This window comes from Haliotis rubra, unplaced genomic scaffold, assembly GCF_003918875.1.
Source record: "Haliotis rubra isolate DU_JTF1 unplaced genomic scaffold, ASM391887v1 Scf509, whole genome shotgun sequence".
In the NCBI taxonomy this organism is placed as follows: domain Eukaryota; kingdom Metazoa; phylum Mollusca; class Gastropoda; order Lepetellida; family Haliotidae; genus Haliotis; species Haliotis rubra.
The window spans coordinates 278,760-299,025 of NW_025767201.1; the positions used below are offsets into that span (position 1 = coordinate 278,760).

General features: G+C 40.9%; 1 protein-coding gene and 1 long non-coding RNA gene across 2 annotated transcripts; one reads left to right on the plus strand and one right to left on the minus strand.

Moving 5' to 3' along the window:
• Positions 1–1,838: 1,838 nt before the first annotated feature.
• On the minus strand, positions 1,839–18,959 carry LOC124292141. The gene is made up of 3 exons (XR_006902372.1): positions 18,558–18,959; positions 3,127–3,129; positions 1,839–1,849 (listed from the first exon to the last, which is right to left on the minus strand). It is a non-coding gene; the product is annotated as an uncharacterized LOC124292141 (long non-coding RNA).
• On the plus strand, positions 11,075–16,323 carry LOC124292140 (NADH dehydrogenase [ubiquinone] flavoprotein 3, mitochondrial-like). The gene is made up of 3 exons (XM_046729190.1): positions 11,075–11,231; positions 13,295–13,397; positions 16,042–16,323. The coding sequence occupies exons 1-3, from the start codon at positions 11,202–11,204 to the stop codon at positions 16,182–16,184; spliced, it is 276 nt and encodes a 91-aa protein (XP_046585146.1). The 5' UTR covers positions 11,075–11,201; the 3' UTR covers positions 16,185–16,323.
• Positions 18,960–20,266: the final 1,307 nt, after the last annotated feature.

The window sequence follows — 20,266 nt, forward strand, 5'->3', positions numbered from 1 at the left end:
ATCTGATTATTCCTCATTTGAAAAGAAAAAGGCAGCAGTTGTCATTGGAAGAGATTTAAAAGACAAGAAGAATTGCAAACGTAAAGATTCATGTAGAAACAAATGGAAAGGGTTAAAATGTTTAGAATTTTACAAGGTATCATGCCTATTACAATATCAAATTCTGTGAACAAAATCTGGAAGATCTGTAATGGCCTGACTGCCCTTTTACCACCATTATATCCACATAAATGTGACGATGATAAATTTGTTGAAAGTTATGTGTAAAGACAACACTTAACATTGGTAATCCTTATTTGTGATGACCAGTTATTTTTGCAATGCATGAATTTGAAATAAGAACATAGAACCAATGTTTCCTTTAAGACTTTATTGGATGTAGTTTTCCAAGGATTAGTCGTTAATTACATGCAATATGCAAAGTGTAACAATTTATTCAGTTTATCCAGTCCAGGTTTTACACATTTATAAATGCAGTCGAGTGAATGTTATTGTCATCTTTCAAGAAGATGACACATATCACAAGCATGACAGTTCATTAATAGATAATGATACACTAAATAGTTCTGTGGTTTGTTTGGTTTTCATTTCACTTTCAGCTTTTCTTGAAGAATTAGACATCATTAGTTTGGACACAAAACAAATTACGTGTATGTACACTCAACGTTGCTATTTCTCCCTGCAGTTTAGGAAATTTGTAGTTACAATATTTAAATTGAATTTGAAATAGACATCATATTCAGTGATGGCATTCTTGTTGTGAGCTTTCAGAAATATTTCACTGGAGGGGAAGTCCACGGTAAACGGTAAATATTTTGGCATTACAGCTGTCAAATAAAAGCTTTCAAGTTTTTTTTTCGCATTCCATCCCACATTTTTTCATCAAACTGTATTCTTTGGATTGAAATATCCTTCAATCTCCACACAACAAAGTCACACCAGTTTCTATTCGTAACAGCCATCTGGCCCAGAATTTGAAATAATACGGATGGGTTTTTTTGGCTTCAAACTTCCATTTTCATCAACTGAACAGAGGAAATTTGCATGCATGGCAGCTTTAGTAGGTTTGATATCTCTGTATACCATGGACATTTAATCTCAAGAACACCAAGTCATGAATCCATATGTCACAATTAATACAATTTATCAAACCATCTGGATTTGCTCCCAAATCCGAAAACTGTGGGTTGAAAGTTAATCCACATTGTGACACACACTGTACATTTATGTTGGGGTGGTTTTTTATCATATTCGCCAAATGCTTTTGTGGTGTAGACTCGTGTGATAGTCCCCATGTAGTATAACCGAAGTAAAGTCATTCCCATATCAAAGTACATGATGCACAAGTCGGTCTGGTTCTGTTGATGACCTGCGATTCCAAACTCTTCCCAAACTTGAACTTGTTATTCTCCCTTTCCTACTGGCAAACAAGGATAAGTAGGACCGGCGCAGAGAACGCGTTTAATACGAGAAGATGGCGGTGCACGACAATGAGCAAACCCATTGGGTTTGTGAAAGGTAGAGCAGATGTAGGCTAGTGCACGTGCATTGCATGACGATGAAATTGATTCCGCACGTACCTTCCCACACACCTTGCTCACGTCGGTGTAGCAAGTCGCAGGACACTTGATCGCAGACAACCTGGGGCCCCCCTCGCTAACAATGGCAAGCGCCAGTGAGCGACACTCATACATGCTAATATGGGTCAATTGTCAGGTGGGTGCTCAACTTATCCTTATTTGCCAGTAGCTTCTTTCCATATATCTTCTTTGTGTTGACCCCTTGACAATTCTTTCAATAGTTGCTGCTTCGTCTCCAGAGAGATTGATACATGTAGTTTGCATGTAATCTGTAAACACAACTTTGCAGCTATCGGATGAAAGATCTATATGATTTCTAAAGCAACAATCAACGTCTGGAAGTTTTCGAAGACTGGAAGCTTCAGGAAGCACATGAATATCTGTATTGGTGTTAACAATCCACCCACACTTTCACACTTTTGGCATCAAGAGTATCAAGTTTTGCCCTAAACCTGTCAACATCCATCATAGTCTCGGGCATACCACTGTTCAAACAAAAGGTAGATTTAAAAAACAATCATTTACAGATGACGCACCGACAGTCAACATTGTTGTCCCTTTTCCGTTTTAATACGCTCTTTCTGCCACTTGACATCAGTTGAAAGTTGTCTGATGTCATTGGAGCAAATTTTCTATCTCTAGGAACCATCCACTTACATTTTGTAGTTGTACAGGACAATGATCCATCTTCTTAGGAAATGTCGATTTGAGCATACAGAGGTGCCGAGATATGATTACAAGCTTCACCAGCTCTGAAATAGAAAAGGGCAACATAAAGATATTGAATGTAACAATGTCAAACAAGTCATTATAAAATGTTTTGATGAATGAAGTCACCTGACACATAAGATTCAAAAACAAATTAAAGTAACATCATGAGCTTGGTTTATTTTTACAATAAACAGTTTCGAAGCGTCCTTTTTGAGTCCATCGTGATCATCAAACGGTTATAGATCAAAAGGTAGAAAAAAGATAGTGATGAAAAATACTGCTCTGTGTTTGACTACATGATTACTTTATTCATGAATAAAATTGAAACATCTTTGTTGTAAGTGAAACTTGATAACTGAACAAAGAATTCACTTTAGAAACCAAATGGGTTGCTTGAGGCATGTATATATATACTCGGCTGCACACGTGCAATATGCTGAGTTGACGTGACCTGTCACCTTGAATAGACACACCCAAACTTGATGATCTGGATTTGTCTTCTTGTCTGACGTTGGAAGAGAAGGAATGACTGCGAATCTTATAAACATGTGATCGCAATCGACCCTGATAGTGTGAAGGGCAACACGGTGGACATGGCCATCTTCATCAAAAACATTCAGCCAGGTGACACAGAGCTTTCATCGGTTTTGAATCTACAGACCAATGTGTACTCAAAATTAGGTAATTCACACCTATAAGTGTCATAAATAGTGATTTACAGGTTCATGAAAAGACAAGAAATACATAATTTCATTAAGTGTTCTCGCTCTTCAGGCAAACAGTGAGAACCTATAACCTATCTCATCCGGTTCTAAAACTTCCAGATTGGTCAAACCTTCTCACTTATCCTCACATGAAGCAGAAGCATCAAAACCCCAGTGTCTTCGATCTGCACGCATGGAGCATATCAAGAAGAACCTGAGCAGGCGTGGCTTTTCCAGCAGAGCAGAAGTCTCCCGGTCTCTATGCAACTCTACCAGAAGCCTGTATGATGATACAGATAAGTGGAGGAGTTTTGACTTATTTGCCAGAAGTAAGGGGATTCGAGCAGATATACAACTTCAGAACCTCAAAGGATCTCAAGATTGGGCTCAATCTTAGCACCAATCAGCTCTGTCATCACCATGGTGAAGGCTCCAAACTTACTCAGAATGTCAGAGTTCCATTCTATCCACCTCAGCCTCACCAGATTTGATAAAGGTCCCAATGCATCAGTGCATCTTGGTCTCCGTTTGGATTTTATTGCCAAAAATCAGCCAGACCGACAGTTTCACACCCCACTACTATCGTCAATACTTGGCAATGAAGATAAGGATGACGCATCTATCTACGTAGAATGAGCACCAGACGTCAGAAGGTAAGACGACTCTTCATCCCGCTCATGAGAGATGTCATAGCAGAAGTATCCGAAACAATTACATCTTTCTGGATGAGATCGGTGATGCTTCGAGCATACAGAGATGTAGGCTTAGAACCTCCCTCAGCTTCCAACCCACACGAAGTAAGAGCACTATATGGCAATTGCTTCTTACCTGCCATCAATGCGCATCATGGAAGGATGCTTTGGAAATATATTTTTCTTCTTGTGTTCAATCACTTTTATTTGAGATTATTTGCGAAGAAAAGCTTAATCCATGCCACCCCATCAACACATGACATCAACACGTCATATATGGGGTCAGACATTCTTCCACAGCCTGACCTCCCATCTCCAAGTGACTGGGGTTGGATACAGAGGTAAAGTGGACAGTATGTTCCCAACTGGACGACACTACACCAAGCATCAGAATTTTGTCAGGAGTGGGTATCCTGTCAGTCCAAAGGGGTGTAACAACCGATGCAAGTGCAAACAGTCCTCACTTACAAAATAGTATACAGTAATAGTAAATTAAAATCACATATAATCGGGCTCGTGGAAGCAAATACTTCTTGAGCACGTGTTGCATATCTTATTGCGTGTTTGCAATCAAAATGTATGCCAGTGAATGTATTTCTAAATTATTATTATTATTATGTGTGTGTGTGTGTTTAATTCAAATGTTCCATGCTACCTTTCAACAATCAACATTAAAACAATGCTCATATCATGCGAGGTTACAATACTGTACATGCAAAACTCGTGGGCGCACATAGACCTTGTTGCTCAAATAATGCTACGTTCTCACAGGGAGACTATATGACGTTGTATATATGTTGTAGATTATCCCTGGTTCTCAGTATGGTTATTTTCTGCGTATTTATGTATACCTTTTACCCATTCAATAACATGCCGTTCGGCATTGTCAGTAAGGGTTATGTAGTTCTTAATTCATGATTCTCAGAATATATTAATTGTCCAAGGTTGTGATTTTGCTGAAATGTAAATGCACTCATGAAATGCATCGAATAAAGACTGGCTACTAATAGAAGCTTCTCTTGGTTATTTGAAGGCGTTGCGGTCCCAAGCTAATTCCCCGCCAACAGATTCTAGGTGTTATAATTTTTTTCTAGACCAAATATAAACCCTAAAAAGGTTACTATGAGGTCAAGGTTATTATACATTTATGGTAAGAACAAAAGGTTGAATTTCCGTCAGTGTTACTAAATACATTCGCGCAAAACTTAAAAAATATTTACCAGCTAAAATGGTTGGAAACAATTTCAATATTTACAAAATGTAATTATTACTCAATCTTAAAACCATCACATTTATACTGAACGTTACTTATCATGTGTTAATGTTAAGAAATTCAGAATATCTTTAGCTTGTTTCCGTTGTTCATCTCATGCTCTGTTAATTGAAAAAGGTAGGTTTATGAATATCAAGAGAGAAGATAGAATCTGTAGATGTGGTAATAATAATGTTATAGACGACGAATGCCATTTTCTTCTTCTATGTCCAGCATATAATGCAATACGTAAAAAACATATATGTTAAAGAATTCTATTTTGTCCATCTATCAATTGATAATTTTTCTTCTCTGCCGAATTGTTCAAATGAAATTGTAATTATAAATGTTGCGGTTTTTATTTATCAAGCTGTGATGATAAGAAAATTGTATATATGTGAAATGTACTACATGTACATGTATAGGCCTGTGGCATCTTCAGTAATGCAATAAAGATTGACTGATATAATAATACGTCCGATTCATTTGTATGAATCACAGGTCGAGGCTAGGACTTTGGGATTGTATTGGAAAGATACATGTATGTCCACATAAAGTATTTTGAGCAGAAAAATCTAGCTCATATATGGCAAGAGTAACTGATTGACGTAGACCGGTTTCAATCAATCTCAATAGATATGTATAATTTTGAAATTCTGGGTCAAGTTATTAAGCATGTTATCTACACTGCACGCTTGCGTATGTTATATTATGCTACTCTACGACAGCCACTGGAAAACAAAAGCGCTTTATTTGAAGCTTCTATCGAAGCTTTTAAATGTAAAGTAAGAATAATTCTTTCTCGATTTTGTGTAAAGATAAAATAAAATAATACGGATCCGTAGGAAGAGGGATCGTACGGATCCGTAGGAAGAGGGATCGACACCGATACTGAATACAGAAGATCGAAACGGACTAAATAATATTGTGTTCAAAACAGTCAAAATGAAGTTTTATCACAATACTTACTCCTAATATCATGAGTTCTTTTCAATTTGCCCATACTTAAAATGTCACGTACTTCTGTGAAATGTTTGGGTATGGAATCTCGGGGGTGCGGGATTAATCTGAAGGCAGATGATCCTCACCCCTTATGTTTAGCATGCCGACACTGATCTCGGTCGTCGTCTTGTGCTGTGTGCAAGGATTGGACACCGGAGCAGTGGACCCAGTTGGAGAGGCGCGTTCGGAAGGCGTCCCCGACTCGGGCCGACCTCAACCCTAAAGGTGAGGTCGGCCCGAGCTCCCGGGTGCAGGCTTCGACAGACCCCATGGGTCTTGAGTCGACGGCCCAGATGGAACCCAAAACGTCCCTACGGGACCGACGGGATTGGGGTCGGGTTGTCCCAATGTAGCCAGGTCCTGGCCGGCCCTGCGGTGGCCCGTAACCAGGTCCCAGCTAGCCCTGCGGTGGGTGCCGGCCAGGGTATGGCTTCCCCGGGTCCCGGCCAGGAAATTCCTACTCCCGCAGAGATGTGGCAGGCCATCCAGTGTTTGCTTCTGGAGCAGGTTCTGTCCTCTCTACAGCAGAACGTGTCTAGTGGGGTAGCGACCACCGGAAGCTTCCCCCAGGCCCCTTTAGTTCCAAGGGACCCATCCCCCGACCTTTGGTCTAGTTGTTAAACGAGACACGGGTGAGGCGACTGTGAAGGCCCCAACAGTCCCGGTAGGTTCTTCCCAAGGGGACGGGCAGCGTCCCATGGACGTGGACTCAGACCCGGATGACTCCTCGTCCGTGGACTCGAGCATCCTGTACAAGGAGGAGTCCCACCCAAGACTCAATTGTCGTCATTATGTCAAATGATAAGGGAGTTTCTCGGAAAATGGGTGATCGTTCCCCTCCCGAATCTTGGGCCGGGATTTTACTCCCGACTGTTCCTAGTCCCCAAAAGAAACGGAGACTGGAGGCCAGTATTAGACCTGTCTCACCTGAACAAATACACTCTAGTAGAGGCGTTCAAACTGGAAACTCTCACTTCCAAGAACCTCTCTAAATCAAGGCGACTGGGCTATTTCAATAGACTCGAAAGACTATCTTCACATTCCTATTCGCAAAATGTGGAGAAAATGCCTCCGGTTTGTGTTCGAGGATCCCGTGTACGAGTTCCATGCTCTCCCGTTCGGACTAGTCTCAGCTCCCTACGTTTTCACCCGAGTCATGAAAGCAGAATCTCCTCTGTGCTTCACAGAGTCGGCAGATTCAGGAACTAGCGGAAGCCACTGTGTCAGCGTCTGAACACCTTTGTCATGCTAGCACACAAGTTGTGTGCAAATACTTTCACCGGGCCGAGAGAGATGCACTCTCTCCTAGCTCTAGGTCAGATGGAATCATTTTCAAAAATTCTGCCCTGGGCGAAACTGGCAAAAAGAGAGATACAGCTGATGCTAGCCTCCAAGTGGAACCATCTGAGCTGGGACACACCTGTTCCCCTCGGGACGTGGTTCTACTCGTCCATAAGTCAATGGTTAGCATGAGACTTCCTGTCTCAGACCATGCCGTTACACCCACCAACACCGTCGCAGTAGCTGTTCACAGACGCCTGCGAGACGGGCTGGGGGCTCATCTGGGCACCCTACAGGCCGATTGTCAGTGGGAACCGCACCTTCGCAATCTCCACATCAATGTTCTGGAGATGGAAGCGGTCAATCGGGCAGTGGAGGTGTCTCAACCGTGGTTTCCCACGCTGCTCAAGCTCCTAGTGGTCCCACCGATAGCGCTTCCACGCCGGTTCGGTCTGTTAATGCAACCTCAGTCGAGGATATGCCACGAGAACCCGGCAGTGTTAGACCTACACGCCTGGAAACTGTCTAAGCAGTTGCCGAACGCGTCGCTCAGTCCAGGCGCTCGTCAACTGAGAAACTATTTCAGTCACACTGGCAGTGCTGGTTGGATTGGACGAAGTCACAACAGGTGAAATGGTGAAAGACTTAGCCGAGTTCCTAAATCACCTGCAGCTGAATTCACCTCTTAAAGCGGGGGTCCCGACTTCTCGGGGGATCCAGTTCTGAGAGATCTAATGACGTCAATGTCTGCGTCCGCTGTGTCGAGACAGTTGACTCCCGAATGGGATGTATTCTTAGTCATCGAAGCTATGAAGAAAGCCCCGTTCGAGCCAATGGAGACGGCAGATTTACAGCTTGTTTCTTACAAAACAGCCTTCCTCGCGGCTTTGGCTACAGCGTGTCGCCGTTGTGAGTTACACCAGTGTATGAAATTGGGCCCGTCCGACAACCCGAGACGGGCTAGATTTCTGCCGGACGGTCTAATTTTACAGCTAGCCAGCCTGATGGACGGGTGAAATTTTTTTTATTTCAATAACATGCCCCACTGGCACTGACTGGTTAAATCTCTTCTGGGCTGGTAAGTTTTTGAAGTTACCAGCCCAGATGTCTGGCTGGGTTTTTGGCTTATTTCATACACTGGTTACACGCTGTCAATTTCCAAAGTTTACGTTGGCAGAATGACTTGGTAAGCTTGCAAACTCTTCCAGAGTTCAGGGCTAAGCCTCAGAAACCACATGAGTGTTTTGCTCTGTTATAATTCCTTCTCTCTCCAATACCTTGGAGAAAGAGGATTCCACAGGGTTAAACCCCTACGGACTACACAGAGAAGGTTGTTTAATTCCTACACAACGGAAGGTAGAGAAATTGCGGCAGCTTCCTTCTCAAGGTGGATTACGAGCACCGTCAGGGTTGCCTATGATCAGGCCGGGAGATTCTTCTCCACTCATCCTGCAACGCATCGACAAGCTGTTGACGTGTCTGTGGTTGCGGCTGTCGGCGTCGTGCACGTTGATCCAATTGGTCCCACAAATGTTCAATTGGGTTAAGATCCGGAGATTTTGAAGGCCATGGAAGAACTGTAATGTTGTTGATGGCAAGGATATCTGTTGTAATGCGTGCTGTATGCGGTCTTGCGTTGTCATGCTGGAAAATTTCTCTTCTAGCGTCAATTACGGGAATAACATGACGTACCAGGATTTCATCACGATAGCGCACAGCATTCAAATTCCCTTGGACATGCACCAGCTCTGTTCTGTCATTCACAGATATGCCTGCCCACATCATTACACCTTCGCCGCCGTGTCTGTCGACCTCACGAACACACTGTCCAGCATATCTTTCATTTCGACGTCTGTAAATCCGCATCCTGCCATCCGGTGGATACAGCATAAACCGCGACTCGTCGCTCAACCAGATCCTCCTCCAGTTCAAGAGGGTCCATTGCCGGACGTTCCTGCTCCATTGAAGACGTGCACGACGATGGTGGTGTCGCAGAACAGGTCCTGTATGTGGTCGCATCGGTCGGATTCCATGCTCTCTTAGGCGATTCCTGATGGTTTGTGCAGAGACTCGACGCAGCCCAGGAACATTGTCGGCGGTGTACGCTGCAGTGACGGTCCGATTTCGCAGATGAAACACCCGGATGAAGCGGTCTTGCGCTGGAGTTGTCACCCTTGGTCTCCCACTCCTAGGAAACGGGAAATCGTACTCTGCCTCACGTTTAGACGTCTGGCAACTGATGACTGGCTTTCTCCAGCTTCCAAGTGTCCAGTGGCTCTGTTTCTGCTTTCTTCGTTTAGTCGTGGCATCTTGAGGGTCGCATATACAGAATTTTGGAGAATGAATCGCAACAGGACTGCTGGCTTTTTATACCCATCAGTATCAAGATTCAGATCCCGTATTTGCATGTGCATCATGCTTTCAGATTTTTCTACATGCAGATTATACGGGGATTTTTTCAAGGTGCTGTGTTTTGGCGAATAATCACCAAAGGTTGTGTTTGCGTGTGCTGGATAATTGTATGGGCTATATTCACACTTAGTGTTAACATTGACAGTCATTCCATGCCATATTTTTCGAAACAATCTACTTTGAAGATCAGAATTCAGCTATGCGTTTCTTTTTTTGGGCCAGTGTATCATAATTCCCACCCTCCTTCCCCACATTGGGAAACTTATTTTCCGAGTGTTGAGCAACGTTCTAACAAGAACGGGCCTCTAGGAGTGGCAGGGTAACAGGTTATGGTTTGGACAATGAGGAAGTTGTGTGGTTAGCGCTCGTATTTATAGATATCGTGACGTCATCTTGCGCGTGACGTCACCCGACACGGACGAGTGGTGTGTTTCCCCGAGCGCAGCGCTAGAACCATATGGCTGGGAAAATCTTTACGTTTGTTTCCCGTTCGGGGTAACAAATTTCGTGTATTTTGTAAGTTTGGCTAGTATGGGCAAATTGAAAAGAACTCATGATATTAGGAGTAAGTATTTCATAAAAAAACAGGAATTACTATCGAATTCCCCCCTAGTTCACTGTTTTCACATTCTTAAACGTACGGTATCAGATTGTGATCGATTATCGCCAGGTGTTTGTATATCTTGCCACTGTTACAACCTCCAACTCATCAGCAGGTAATAGTCACTTGTGCTATTTCGGATTTCTTATAATCGTATAAGTCCTGCTGCTATTTCCGTGACGATCTATGTTAGAATTTGTCTTCAGCAAACCATGCTTGTCAAAAGAAGTGACTAACAGCATCAGTTGACTTGGTTGACAGCGTAGATTGATGCTCATGGTGTTGATCATTGGGTGGCTTGTCCAGGCTCGATCATTTACAGGCTGCTGCCGTATGGTTGGAATATTGATGGTGTTTGTGTTATACAAGTACCCGTGCATGTCAAAGAGACGATAGCTCTTAACGTTCATCGATGTACGATCGAGTGTTCCATTTTCTGCATCGATGCACGTTAAAGCATATGTCTCTTTGGCATATACCGTCCGGCAGACCCGGGATCCAGGCTGTGTACCGTCTTGGGTGAGGTGCCCACAAGCCGGGAACCAACTTTGGGTGGGAGGTGAGGGCGCTTGTTGACTTAGCTAAGATCATAGCGTTCATGTTCATGTCAGTGAACGATTTGTATCTTAGCTATTGTTGACTGGTACCCTGCCGTTTGCCTCTTTTAACAGCTGCACAAAGTACGACGAGGCGTGCAAGCGCTCTATGATAAGCAAACCAGTCACCTGCTATAGACTGGTTCCCATTCCTGTGGCGGACATCACTTGGAAAGAGCAGCCGTTGTCCGGAACCAGTCATGTTGCCTGCGTCGCGTATCAACAATGGAACCAGTTTAATTTTGAAGGTGAGATGTAAGCTCCATCTCAGCGCTTCCGAACGGTACCGTGCGCTGTTTACTTGCAGAGGAAACAATACATCACTAAAGGGAGCTCTGGCGAAGGTTGCGCGGCGTCGGCTGGGACGAAGATGGCATTTCGAGCTGCTGGTAGAGGAAAAGTAATGTTTTATCTGTTAGTTTTGTGTAAATGGCCAGTTATATGTTCAATACATTCAACTTGCCAGTTGTTGCTTTTCTTTCACTCATCCTCACTGTCAGTTTGGTTACACAAAGTATCGATATAAGGATAACCTTGTCAGCACGGATACTATAAGTTAGGGCTCGGGTTAGTCTCTCGTACAGACCCTGAAACAAATATATCCAAGAAAGCCCACACTAGTCTAGAAAATGTGGCAAGTCTAGATTTCCTCAGCTTCTGAAAATGAAGAAAGTCTCAGGGCTCCTTTTCATTATATATATTTTCTTTTACTATGAACTTTTTTCAGTAAAATATGTTCATTTCAGAGACTAGTTGTTAGTCTAGGCTCGGGTTAGTGTTGGGGAATATGGTAGGGAGTTGTCCGGTCTAATGCATGTGTACCTCGTTTCTGTATAGTGCAGACAGAATGAACTGTAGGCACATTGGGAACATCCCGTTTCTGTATACAAGCCAAACCAGAGTGCACTGTACAGAAACGTGCCCACCTCCCCACAGACACATCCCCAGCTCATCAATGTTCATTTTTAAAATTTAGAAATCCCCCATGCTTACCAGAGTAAAATTGAAACAAGTCAAGAAAACACTGAGATTTTTCACTGTTGGGGTAGTTGTTGGCACACTCAGCAATCTTCCAGCTATATGGTGCGGTCAGTAAATAATCGAGTCTGGGCCAGACAAAACAGTATGAGCATCGATCTACACAATTGGGATACAATGACATGTGTCAACCAAGTCAGCAAGCCTGACCAGTATGACTACCGGATCCCATTAGTCGCCTCTTACGACAAACATGGGTTACTGAAAATCAATTCTAACCCGGCTCTTCACGGGTGCACAATGCTTGATGCAGAAAGACAATGCATCTTAATGAGTTGATTATTGGCACTGTCACCAAGTCCTATAGGACATTGCTAGCTGTTATGTATTATTACAGATTCACCCATTCAGATGCATTTCCATGTGTGAAATTCCTCCAAATCTGCAATCAGACCACAGAGCAGGCAGCTCCAGCTGTCAAAAAGTTACCTCCCAAGGTGTTCATGTAACATGGAGCTAAGTGATAATGATTGGAAATAAAATAACAGCAGAAATCAATTTTTTTAAAGGAATAAATGAATCCACCGTAAATAATCCTAATAAATTAAAAATTAACAGGTTTGCCCTTCTGTCAATGAGTCCTGTAGGACATTGTTAATAAGTATTGTTATGACAGTTCGGTATTTGGATGAACCTGGGAATATAGCTTTCTTTGCAAGGAACATGAAAGGGTCACAAACATCACTCAAATTCCGGATTTAGATGCACTTTATTAATTCAGCCACACATACTTCTTTCATTGTTTGGGGCGGTGGGGTAGCCTAGTGGTTAAAGCGTTCGCTCGTCACGCCGTAAATACTCCGTCATATACATAATTAGTACCACTACATTATCAATAATTGTGTACTACACTACATATTGCATGGTATTTCTCACTGGTATGTATGTCGAGAAAATATACCTGTACATCATGTCCATTATAAAATTTTCCAAGAATTAGAACACTGACAATGTTACCAGGTCTGAAGTGTTGTCACATCCCTTGATAACTATGTATAACCACATTGTGTGGCATTTATTTGTTAAAGCATTATTTGTATATAATATGCATGATAATAGAGAGTAACAAATAACTAGAAAATACTTTATTATCATGATCATGGCCAAGTAACAATGAGAATGGTTTGGCCAATGTTTGAGAATAGTTTAAACATGTAGTGAAACTGCATGCAACTTGAATTAAATAAGATGGCAAGTTTCAGTTGTTGCAGTAGTAGTGGATCTCCTGCTTCAATGTACCATCTTTCAGTGGCATAAATGTTTGTCCTCATGACTTCCATCTTATATTATCCATATCCATTCTGTGATGAATGACAATCCGACATGATCTATTACATAACAGTTTAGGTTTTCACATTAGGGTACACATGGTAAAAATATCAGATTATGTATGTGTTGGCTTTGAAATAAGTGTGTGTTATTCAGGCATGGTCTGGACATGTGAGCAGAATGATGTATTGTACCAAGGAGCAATCATCAGGGAACATTCCCCAACAACCAAGACCGACACCTAAAACATCTGAAAAAGGTAAGCATTTTACACCCAGATTTGAAATGAGGAGGATAAAAGTGATTAATCAAACAACATCATTCCTCTCTTGCTGTTTTCACGTGCATATTACATAACATGTAATGCATTTGCCACATAAGACCTGAATTTATAAGGTTGAGTAATTACCACAAACATGAGAAATGCCAAATGGGAACTTTTGTCAAGTAATCTGGATGGTGTTACCACTAATTATGCCTGTTATAAAATCAGTAACTGAGCATCAAGTGAGTGATGACGATTAGACAGGTGTAGGTTTTTACCATCATACATAGATGACAACAAGGGAGTAGCAATCAATGATTTGTATTTAATTTAGTTGTCTGAAAAACTTAAGGATCATTGCTGTTTTGAGAGTATCTGATTCATTGTTGCAAGAACAAAGGTTACACACTTCTACTGTGTACGAAAGTAAATGATTGCAGGTACACCTTTACCTGGATATATTGTATATATTTAAGCAACAGCAAAATGGGGTTTATGGTCTCAAATAGATCAAACATGTATGTTTAAAATGATAAATCAATGACCTAGACATTATTACATGACATGGTAACAAACCACAGACATGGGATTCAGATCAGTCTTAGCTGTGTTACCTTCCACTCATCTGAAGTATTAAAATGCTTACAATCACACTAGAACCTTCAGGAATATTTCCCAAGAGACGCATTCACCACTCTTTTTATCTACTTGTTCAGATTGAAGAAATTAATTTACATATGCCCTCTGATATGCATAATACTCTAAATGCATCAAAGTTTATGTCTGCTGTCGTTACAGGTGGGAGCCAGGTCTCGTGTCATGCATAGTGCATACAATGGATAATCGTCTTATGCAGGCTAATTAGTCATTGGTGGTGGTGTTTGACAACCAGATTGAAGCCATAGATCAGTGCCCAATTATTTAATGATGCCCCAACTGTTTGATACCCCACCCTGTTTACAGCACCTTATGCTGAAATTACATCAGCACGCTAAAGGTTAAGGGATAAATTTGTCATATGGGTTAATCAATCTGTAGATATTATATTTAGTGTTTTAAACAGTTGACGATGGAACATATCTTAGAGGCTGTCTTACTTCACTTACTGAAAAGTCATGACTGACTGTTTCTTGAAGATTCCAGGAAGTTTATGTTCATGATACAGAGCTCCAGATAAGTCTTTGGTCATGTGGGTATGATACCCATAGTTTTAAAACTAAGTGGGTATTTCCAATTTCAAGTGGGTATCTATACTTTTTGATACCCTACATATGTTTAAGATTCAGGTATTCATTTCAAATAACAAGTATAAGAGGTGTGCCTGACACACACTACAACGTGACCTCAGAAGACTGTAGCAACTGTTTGTTTTAATTCAAAACCTTGTTCCCATCATGTTGTTTCACTTCCACGTCGCGAATAGCTAATGTTACAAGTTTATTTATGATATCACGGGCAATTGATTCTGATTGTGAAACACAGCATAATATTAATTCATCTAGCAGTCCTCTAAAGAAGTTGTTTTCTGATTTTAGAGTAAAGAAACCTAGATTTTTTACTTTGAGCGTGTGGATGCTTTCAACCATTCTTGCTTTGTTTACAGGACATGTACACAGGAAACAACTGTTTCATTGGTCGCTTTTTATAGATTGGCCAATCAGTGAAGGGTTAGCAAACCATGACTGGTATTCTATCTGCCTGCGCATCTTAATTTGTTTAGAATTATTCAATAATATTTGAATCGCGAATATTTGGAGATGGACAAGTTTGTTTCGATTGGTTTGAATTGATATGAAATGCACCATAATTTTGATGTATTGGGTAAATAAGCATTCTTATTTTGACGTAGCGTAAACGTAAATATTTAGTGTTTTTCATACGCTGGCATTTATTTTTCTTGCGTATTTCAACTTTTCTATAGCGTATTATACGCAAATACGCAGCTTATCTGGAACTCTGAATAATATATTAGTCATCACTTTTGAAGTAGCAAGTTGCATCATTTAACATTGGATGGGAAATTTGCAAATGCAATTTGCACAGTTTCTAAATAAAACAAAAAACAACAGGGTTATACTTATCTGCAATAACAACCTGAATAGGAAAATCTGAAAAATGACGCTAACCAATTCTTTTTAGATGATTGCTCATTGGTAATGAACCAATTATCAATTGTGAAATTTCAACCAATTCCCAGCACTAACTACTACTTGGTTGGTGCATATCATCGTAACCCAATTGTAAGATTGCTGCTAATGACAGTCACTGGAATTTCTGGTTCAATATCAATTACTTGTCGACTACCTAATGTGGGTGAGATCGGCATAAAATAAGGACATCTTCTATGTAACATTGTACCACATACTAAACACCTCAGATTTTCATTTCCATTTTCTTTTCTCTTTCTTGTACATTTTACATAGCTGTTGCCTGCCCCAGTTGTAACACACATTTGTACACATGCTTCCCTTTTGATGTCTTGGTACACTTCTGGTGTTTGGATACCCTGTTTGTGTAGGGATTAGAAAACATATCTTGAATGAAGTACTGAACATCACTGTTTGAGCATGTGGAGCCCATTAGACTCTGTTCACAAACTCAAAAACATACGTTATAGATGAGTTTGATCTTGTTTCAGCTGTTGATCCAGTGTCTGACATCAGTACATACAAAGTGAACGAATATTACAGTCACAATGACTTCTCCTTTTATGACATTGATGTTGACATGAAGACTCACCGACTGAAGCAGCCCTCCAGTCATGGGACTTTGCAGCCATGAGATCATAACATGAACACTCCCCTATAACAAATCTTGCAGAGATATTTAGTGATACATGGAGTGTCAGCTATATGAAGAGATATCATCAGGATATTTAGCCTTTTGTATTTCTGTTTCAATAAAGTGAATATTTATCGGATGCACAATTGTGATTGTAACAATTGCCATCATTTTGCTTCTTTGTTTATTAAAAAACTCTCTAGTTTGCCATGCTGCGAATAGCTGGAAAATGGCTGATGCGGTGTAAAGCAATATTCATTTGCTAGTTAACATGAGAATTGAAACAAACAAGAAAGACATAAGCACATCAGAAATGTGGTGTAAAGGAGGATGATCATCATTTCATGGCTCAGTGTTCCGGTTTGTAATTTTGTGGTTTGGAGAGGAGTAGATGTTTTTCCCTCATGGCACAAGGGATGTACAAGATACAGGGAAACTTGAATTTGTGTCACTAAACAGTGGGGAAAAAAACAATGGTCATATTGTTATGATCACCCATAGTATTAGAGATTTATGTTGTTACAGTTAAGAAACATTTGCCATTAAGACTCATTGTAAGGAGATATATCCGATTTGTACAGTAAAGTGTAAAGAAAAAATGTCAACAAGTCTTTCTTCATTTTGTGTTAGGATTCAAGGTATATTATCTATGCTATTTCAATAACTGTGGTTTTCTAAGGAACACACACACAAAGAGTTTGAGTTTGTATCATATTCATTTAACACCATTACAACAATAAAAATATAGGTGCAAGCAGAGGCTCTATGGTCCTCTTTGGCCTTTACCCTCAAAGAACTTTGTTGAGCCATTTAGAACATCCTCAGTTTGCCTTTTGTCCTTTGCAAGTTTTGCCATCAAGCGATATCCTTTCAGTAGTCAAATTTCTGGTTTGGGAAATACAGGAAATCTATGAATAGAAGCGAAGAAAACCTCCATAAGGCTCAGAGTCCATTGTAAAATTGCGACTAGGCAATCCAGTGTCTGATCTATCATATGGTTGCAGAGCAAATAGCAATACCATCTGCCACCTGGGTCTTAAAACATAGTAAATATGATAATCTTGTATGGATCATGTCACTTCCAGTAATAGAAAATGCTTCCTTCATTAACTTTAAGATGCAATTATCATCGTCCTAGTTCAGATACAAACGGTTGTATACTCTGGTTTTGGATAATGGCACTTGTGGTTTTGGAAACAGTTGCAGGCTTTATTAGAACTTTAAGAAATGTAAAATGGTTGTACTGGCAAACAAGGATAAGTTGAGCACCGACCTGACAATTGACCCGTATTATTCACTTGCCATTGCTAGCCAAGGGGCCCCAGATTGTCCGCGATCAAGTGTAGTGCGATGGGTGAAGCGAGTGGTCCGTCTGAGCAAACACGGAGTTCGACAGTGCCAGGTGCATTTGTTTGCATTTTACATTTAGAAAATAATAGGAATTTATAGTCTCTTATAACCATTAATGGTTGGCTCATAAGTTACTATGTTTTATACGTTTACAGAATCTGCTATTAATATGAGCAGGGATAATCTACAACATACGTTATATAGTCACCCTGATATGATTCCAGATAGCATTCAGACGTTGGCCCAACGTTGGCAATGGTTTTGCCAACATTGCCAACGTTGGGCCAACGTCCGAATGCTATCACGGGAGGTGTGACCTGAAAAACACAACTGTCCATCTGACTGCAATTGTGTGTGCGTTAGATACACATGTGTACTTGCTGAAAATGAAACAGATTTATTTTCAATAAGTGAATGAATCACATTGTAATGAATGAAGCAAAGTAGAACATTCTTCTGCCTGGCATAAAAATTACCCGGCCATGCTTGAAAGTAATGCCAAGGTGTCATAGGACCTTGTAACAATCCCTTAATGTTTATTGTGTGTCCGTGCACGGTAAACTTAATACTGGCAGCGGGACAGAACAACACTAATCACATTCCGATTCGCTATCTGATTCACTCGTAAGACCAAGTTCGACAATGATGTTTCCATTTCTGCTTCAACCGCGATTTTTCGTTGTCAGTACCCATCTTCAATAGCTTGGACATGCTTACAGCATTCCGACCATTGCTTGGAACTGTGTGCTGACATTCTCTCTTCACATTGTGCCCGAAGCGATGTCTTTGTGAACTGCAAGTTTTGGAGGTAACCGCAGAACGACATGCCCATGTTGCTGCGTCTGCATGGTATCTACGCGATATACAGGACCGGCTTTGTTAGATCTGGCAAGAAACAACAGTTCGGCTTCGAGCGATTTGACTGCGTTTTGTGCCAACTAAATCCCATTTGCTTCAGAGCTAACCGTAAAGATTCCCGAGAACCCACATAATTGAGATCTGTTTTGACCATCTCATGGATACTAAGAGTTGGAAGTTGTTTTCGCACTACACATGAGTTTTGCACAGACTGGCGAATTGCGCACTGGTTGAAATCATCGAGCTGGGATTTCATCACAAGACAATTTCGCGACTTGCTTGGGATAACGAAACTACCCTCCCCATTATCACGATCGACAACTGCTGCTCGGATGCGCCTCAGTGAAGAGAGAGATAAACCAGTGGCATTGCTAGCTTTTAACTGTGCATGTTTCGTAAATGTACATTCGTTCTCCATGTACTTATAACATTGTATGCCACTCGTCGGGTCTGAGAATGTCTTATCTGACCTTGCTTACTTAACTTTGACATGTTTTATATTTATATATCCGAATATTACCGACTTGCTACACCGACCACGTGAGAAGTCTTACGAGCAAGGCGTGTGCAGCTCCGCGCGGAATCAATTTCTCGTCCCCGGTCGCCAACACTGATCTCCCAACAAATGAAAATCCGCATAAAACACTGACATTTGACCTGCAGTATATACGCTTTGGGGTTCCTGTTGACATGGCTATAATTAGCTAATATTTCCGCAAGTTGACATGCTTTAATACTGACAAAACGCAATTTTCAGCGAATGTTTACTTACTGCCGTGGCTTGAATCACTCGGAAGAGATCGTACGGAAAATAGCATTCGGAATCGTTCGGGTACAAACTTTTTCGAGGTAAAAGTTCAAAAGGTATGTGCGAATGTCCACTTTCGCGATTTGGTAAGCTGTGTTCTGATTGGTCAATTGGAAAGGTTACCTGACGCGACCTTCCACAAGGTTTTGTTAGACCAGGGATACTCTACAACAGGGATAGGTCACTCGCTTGCTTTCTTTACCATTTGTACTAATTAACGTGTGCCTCGTCATGCTCCAACGCACACAGTGACTTGGTTCGGTCCCAGCGCAACTTCGGCTGCGTTTAACAGTACTTCAGCCAGTGTATTGTATAGGTCGGAATTTTACAATGAATGAATGAATGAATTAAGAGCAAGAATTTTATGTGAATGAATGAAAGAAATTAAGAAAAAGAACAAAAGAAAAAGAACATATGTGAATGAATGAAAGAATAAATGATACACCACGGCCATCCCTCCCCAAACATGTTAAAGAACGCAAAACTATCGGTAGAACACATGTTAACATCAGCTGTCCTTTTTCAAAAAAAATTACTTTGAGACATTTTTTTACATTAGTAACTAATTCAGATATCTTATTGCATGTGTGGAATGACATGGGCATTGACAGAATGTTAACTGACACTGTCACAGACCCCTCAAGAACAGAAAGTTTAGAACTATCACAAAGCCTTGCAAACACCTTTCCAGTTTTGTCAAATACTAAGATCAACAAGAAAGAAAGAAGTTTTAGAACTATAACACTCAAGCATCACAAGCACCAATGGCGTATCAGAACAGATCGGCGATATGTCATATTTTTCACACACCTCAAATACACACTAACAAAAAATAATAATTAAAACTATCACTATTACTTGCAAAAAACTTTCACCTGATGGTATATTCCCCTCATAAAAATTAAAGGTGTATGTGAAAGATGTTTTAGAACAATAACTAGAAACACTCAAACAACGCCCTGTAGTATTTCAATGGCAGATCGGCGATATGTCATATTTTTCACACACCTCAAATACACACTAACAATTTTTTTAAAATTATAAAACTATTACTATTACTTGCAAA

What these genes read in the sequence shown, in the direction of transcription:
- LOC124292140 (XM_046729190.1), top strand. Translation starts at nt 11,202, where the DNA reads ATGGCATTTCGAGCTGCTGGTAGAGGAAAA. An exon ending in GAGCTGCTGGTAGAGGAAAA is followed by an intron (nt 11,232 to 13,294) that starts GTAATGTTTTAT and finishes TGTGTTATTCAG; the next exon opens with GCATGGTCTGGACATGTGAG. An exon ending in ACCTAAAACATCTGAAAAAG is followed by an intron (nt 13,398 to 16,041) that starts GTAAGCATTTTA and finishes ATCTTGTTTCAG; the next exon opens with CTGTTGATCCAGTGTCTGAC.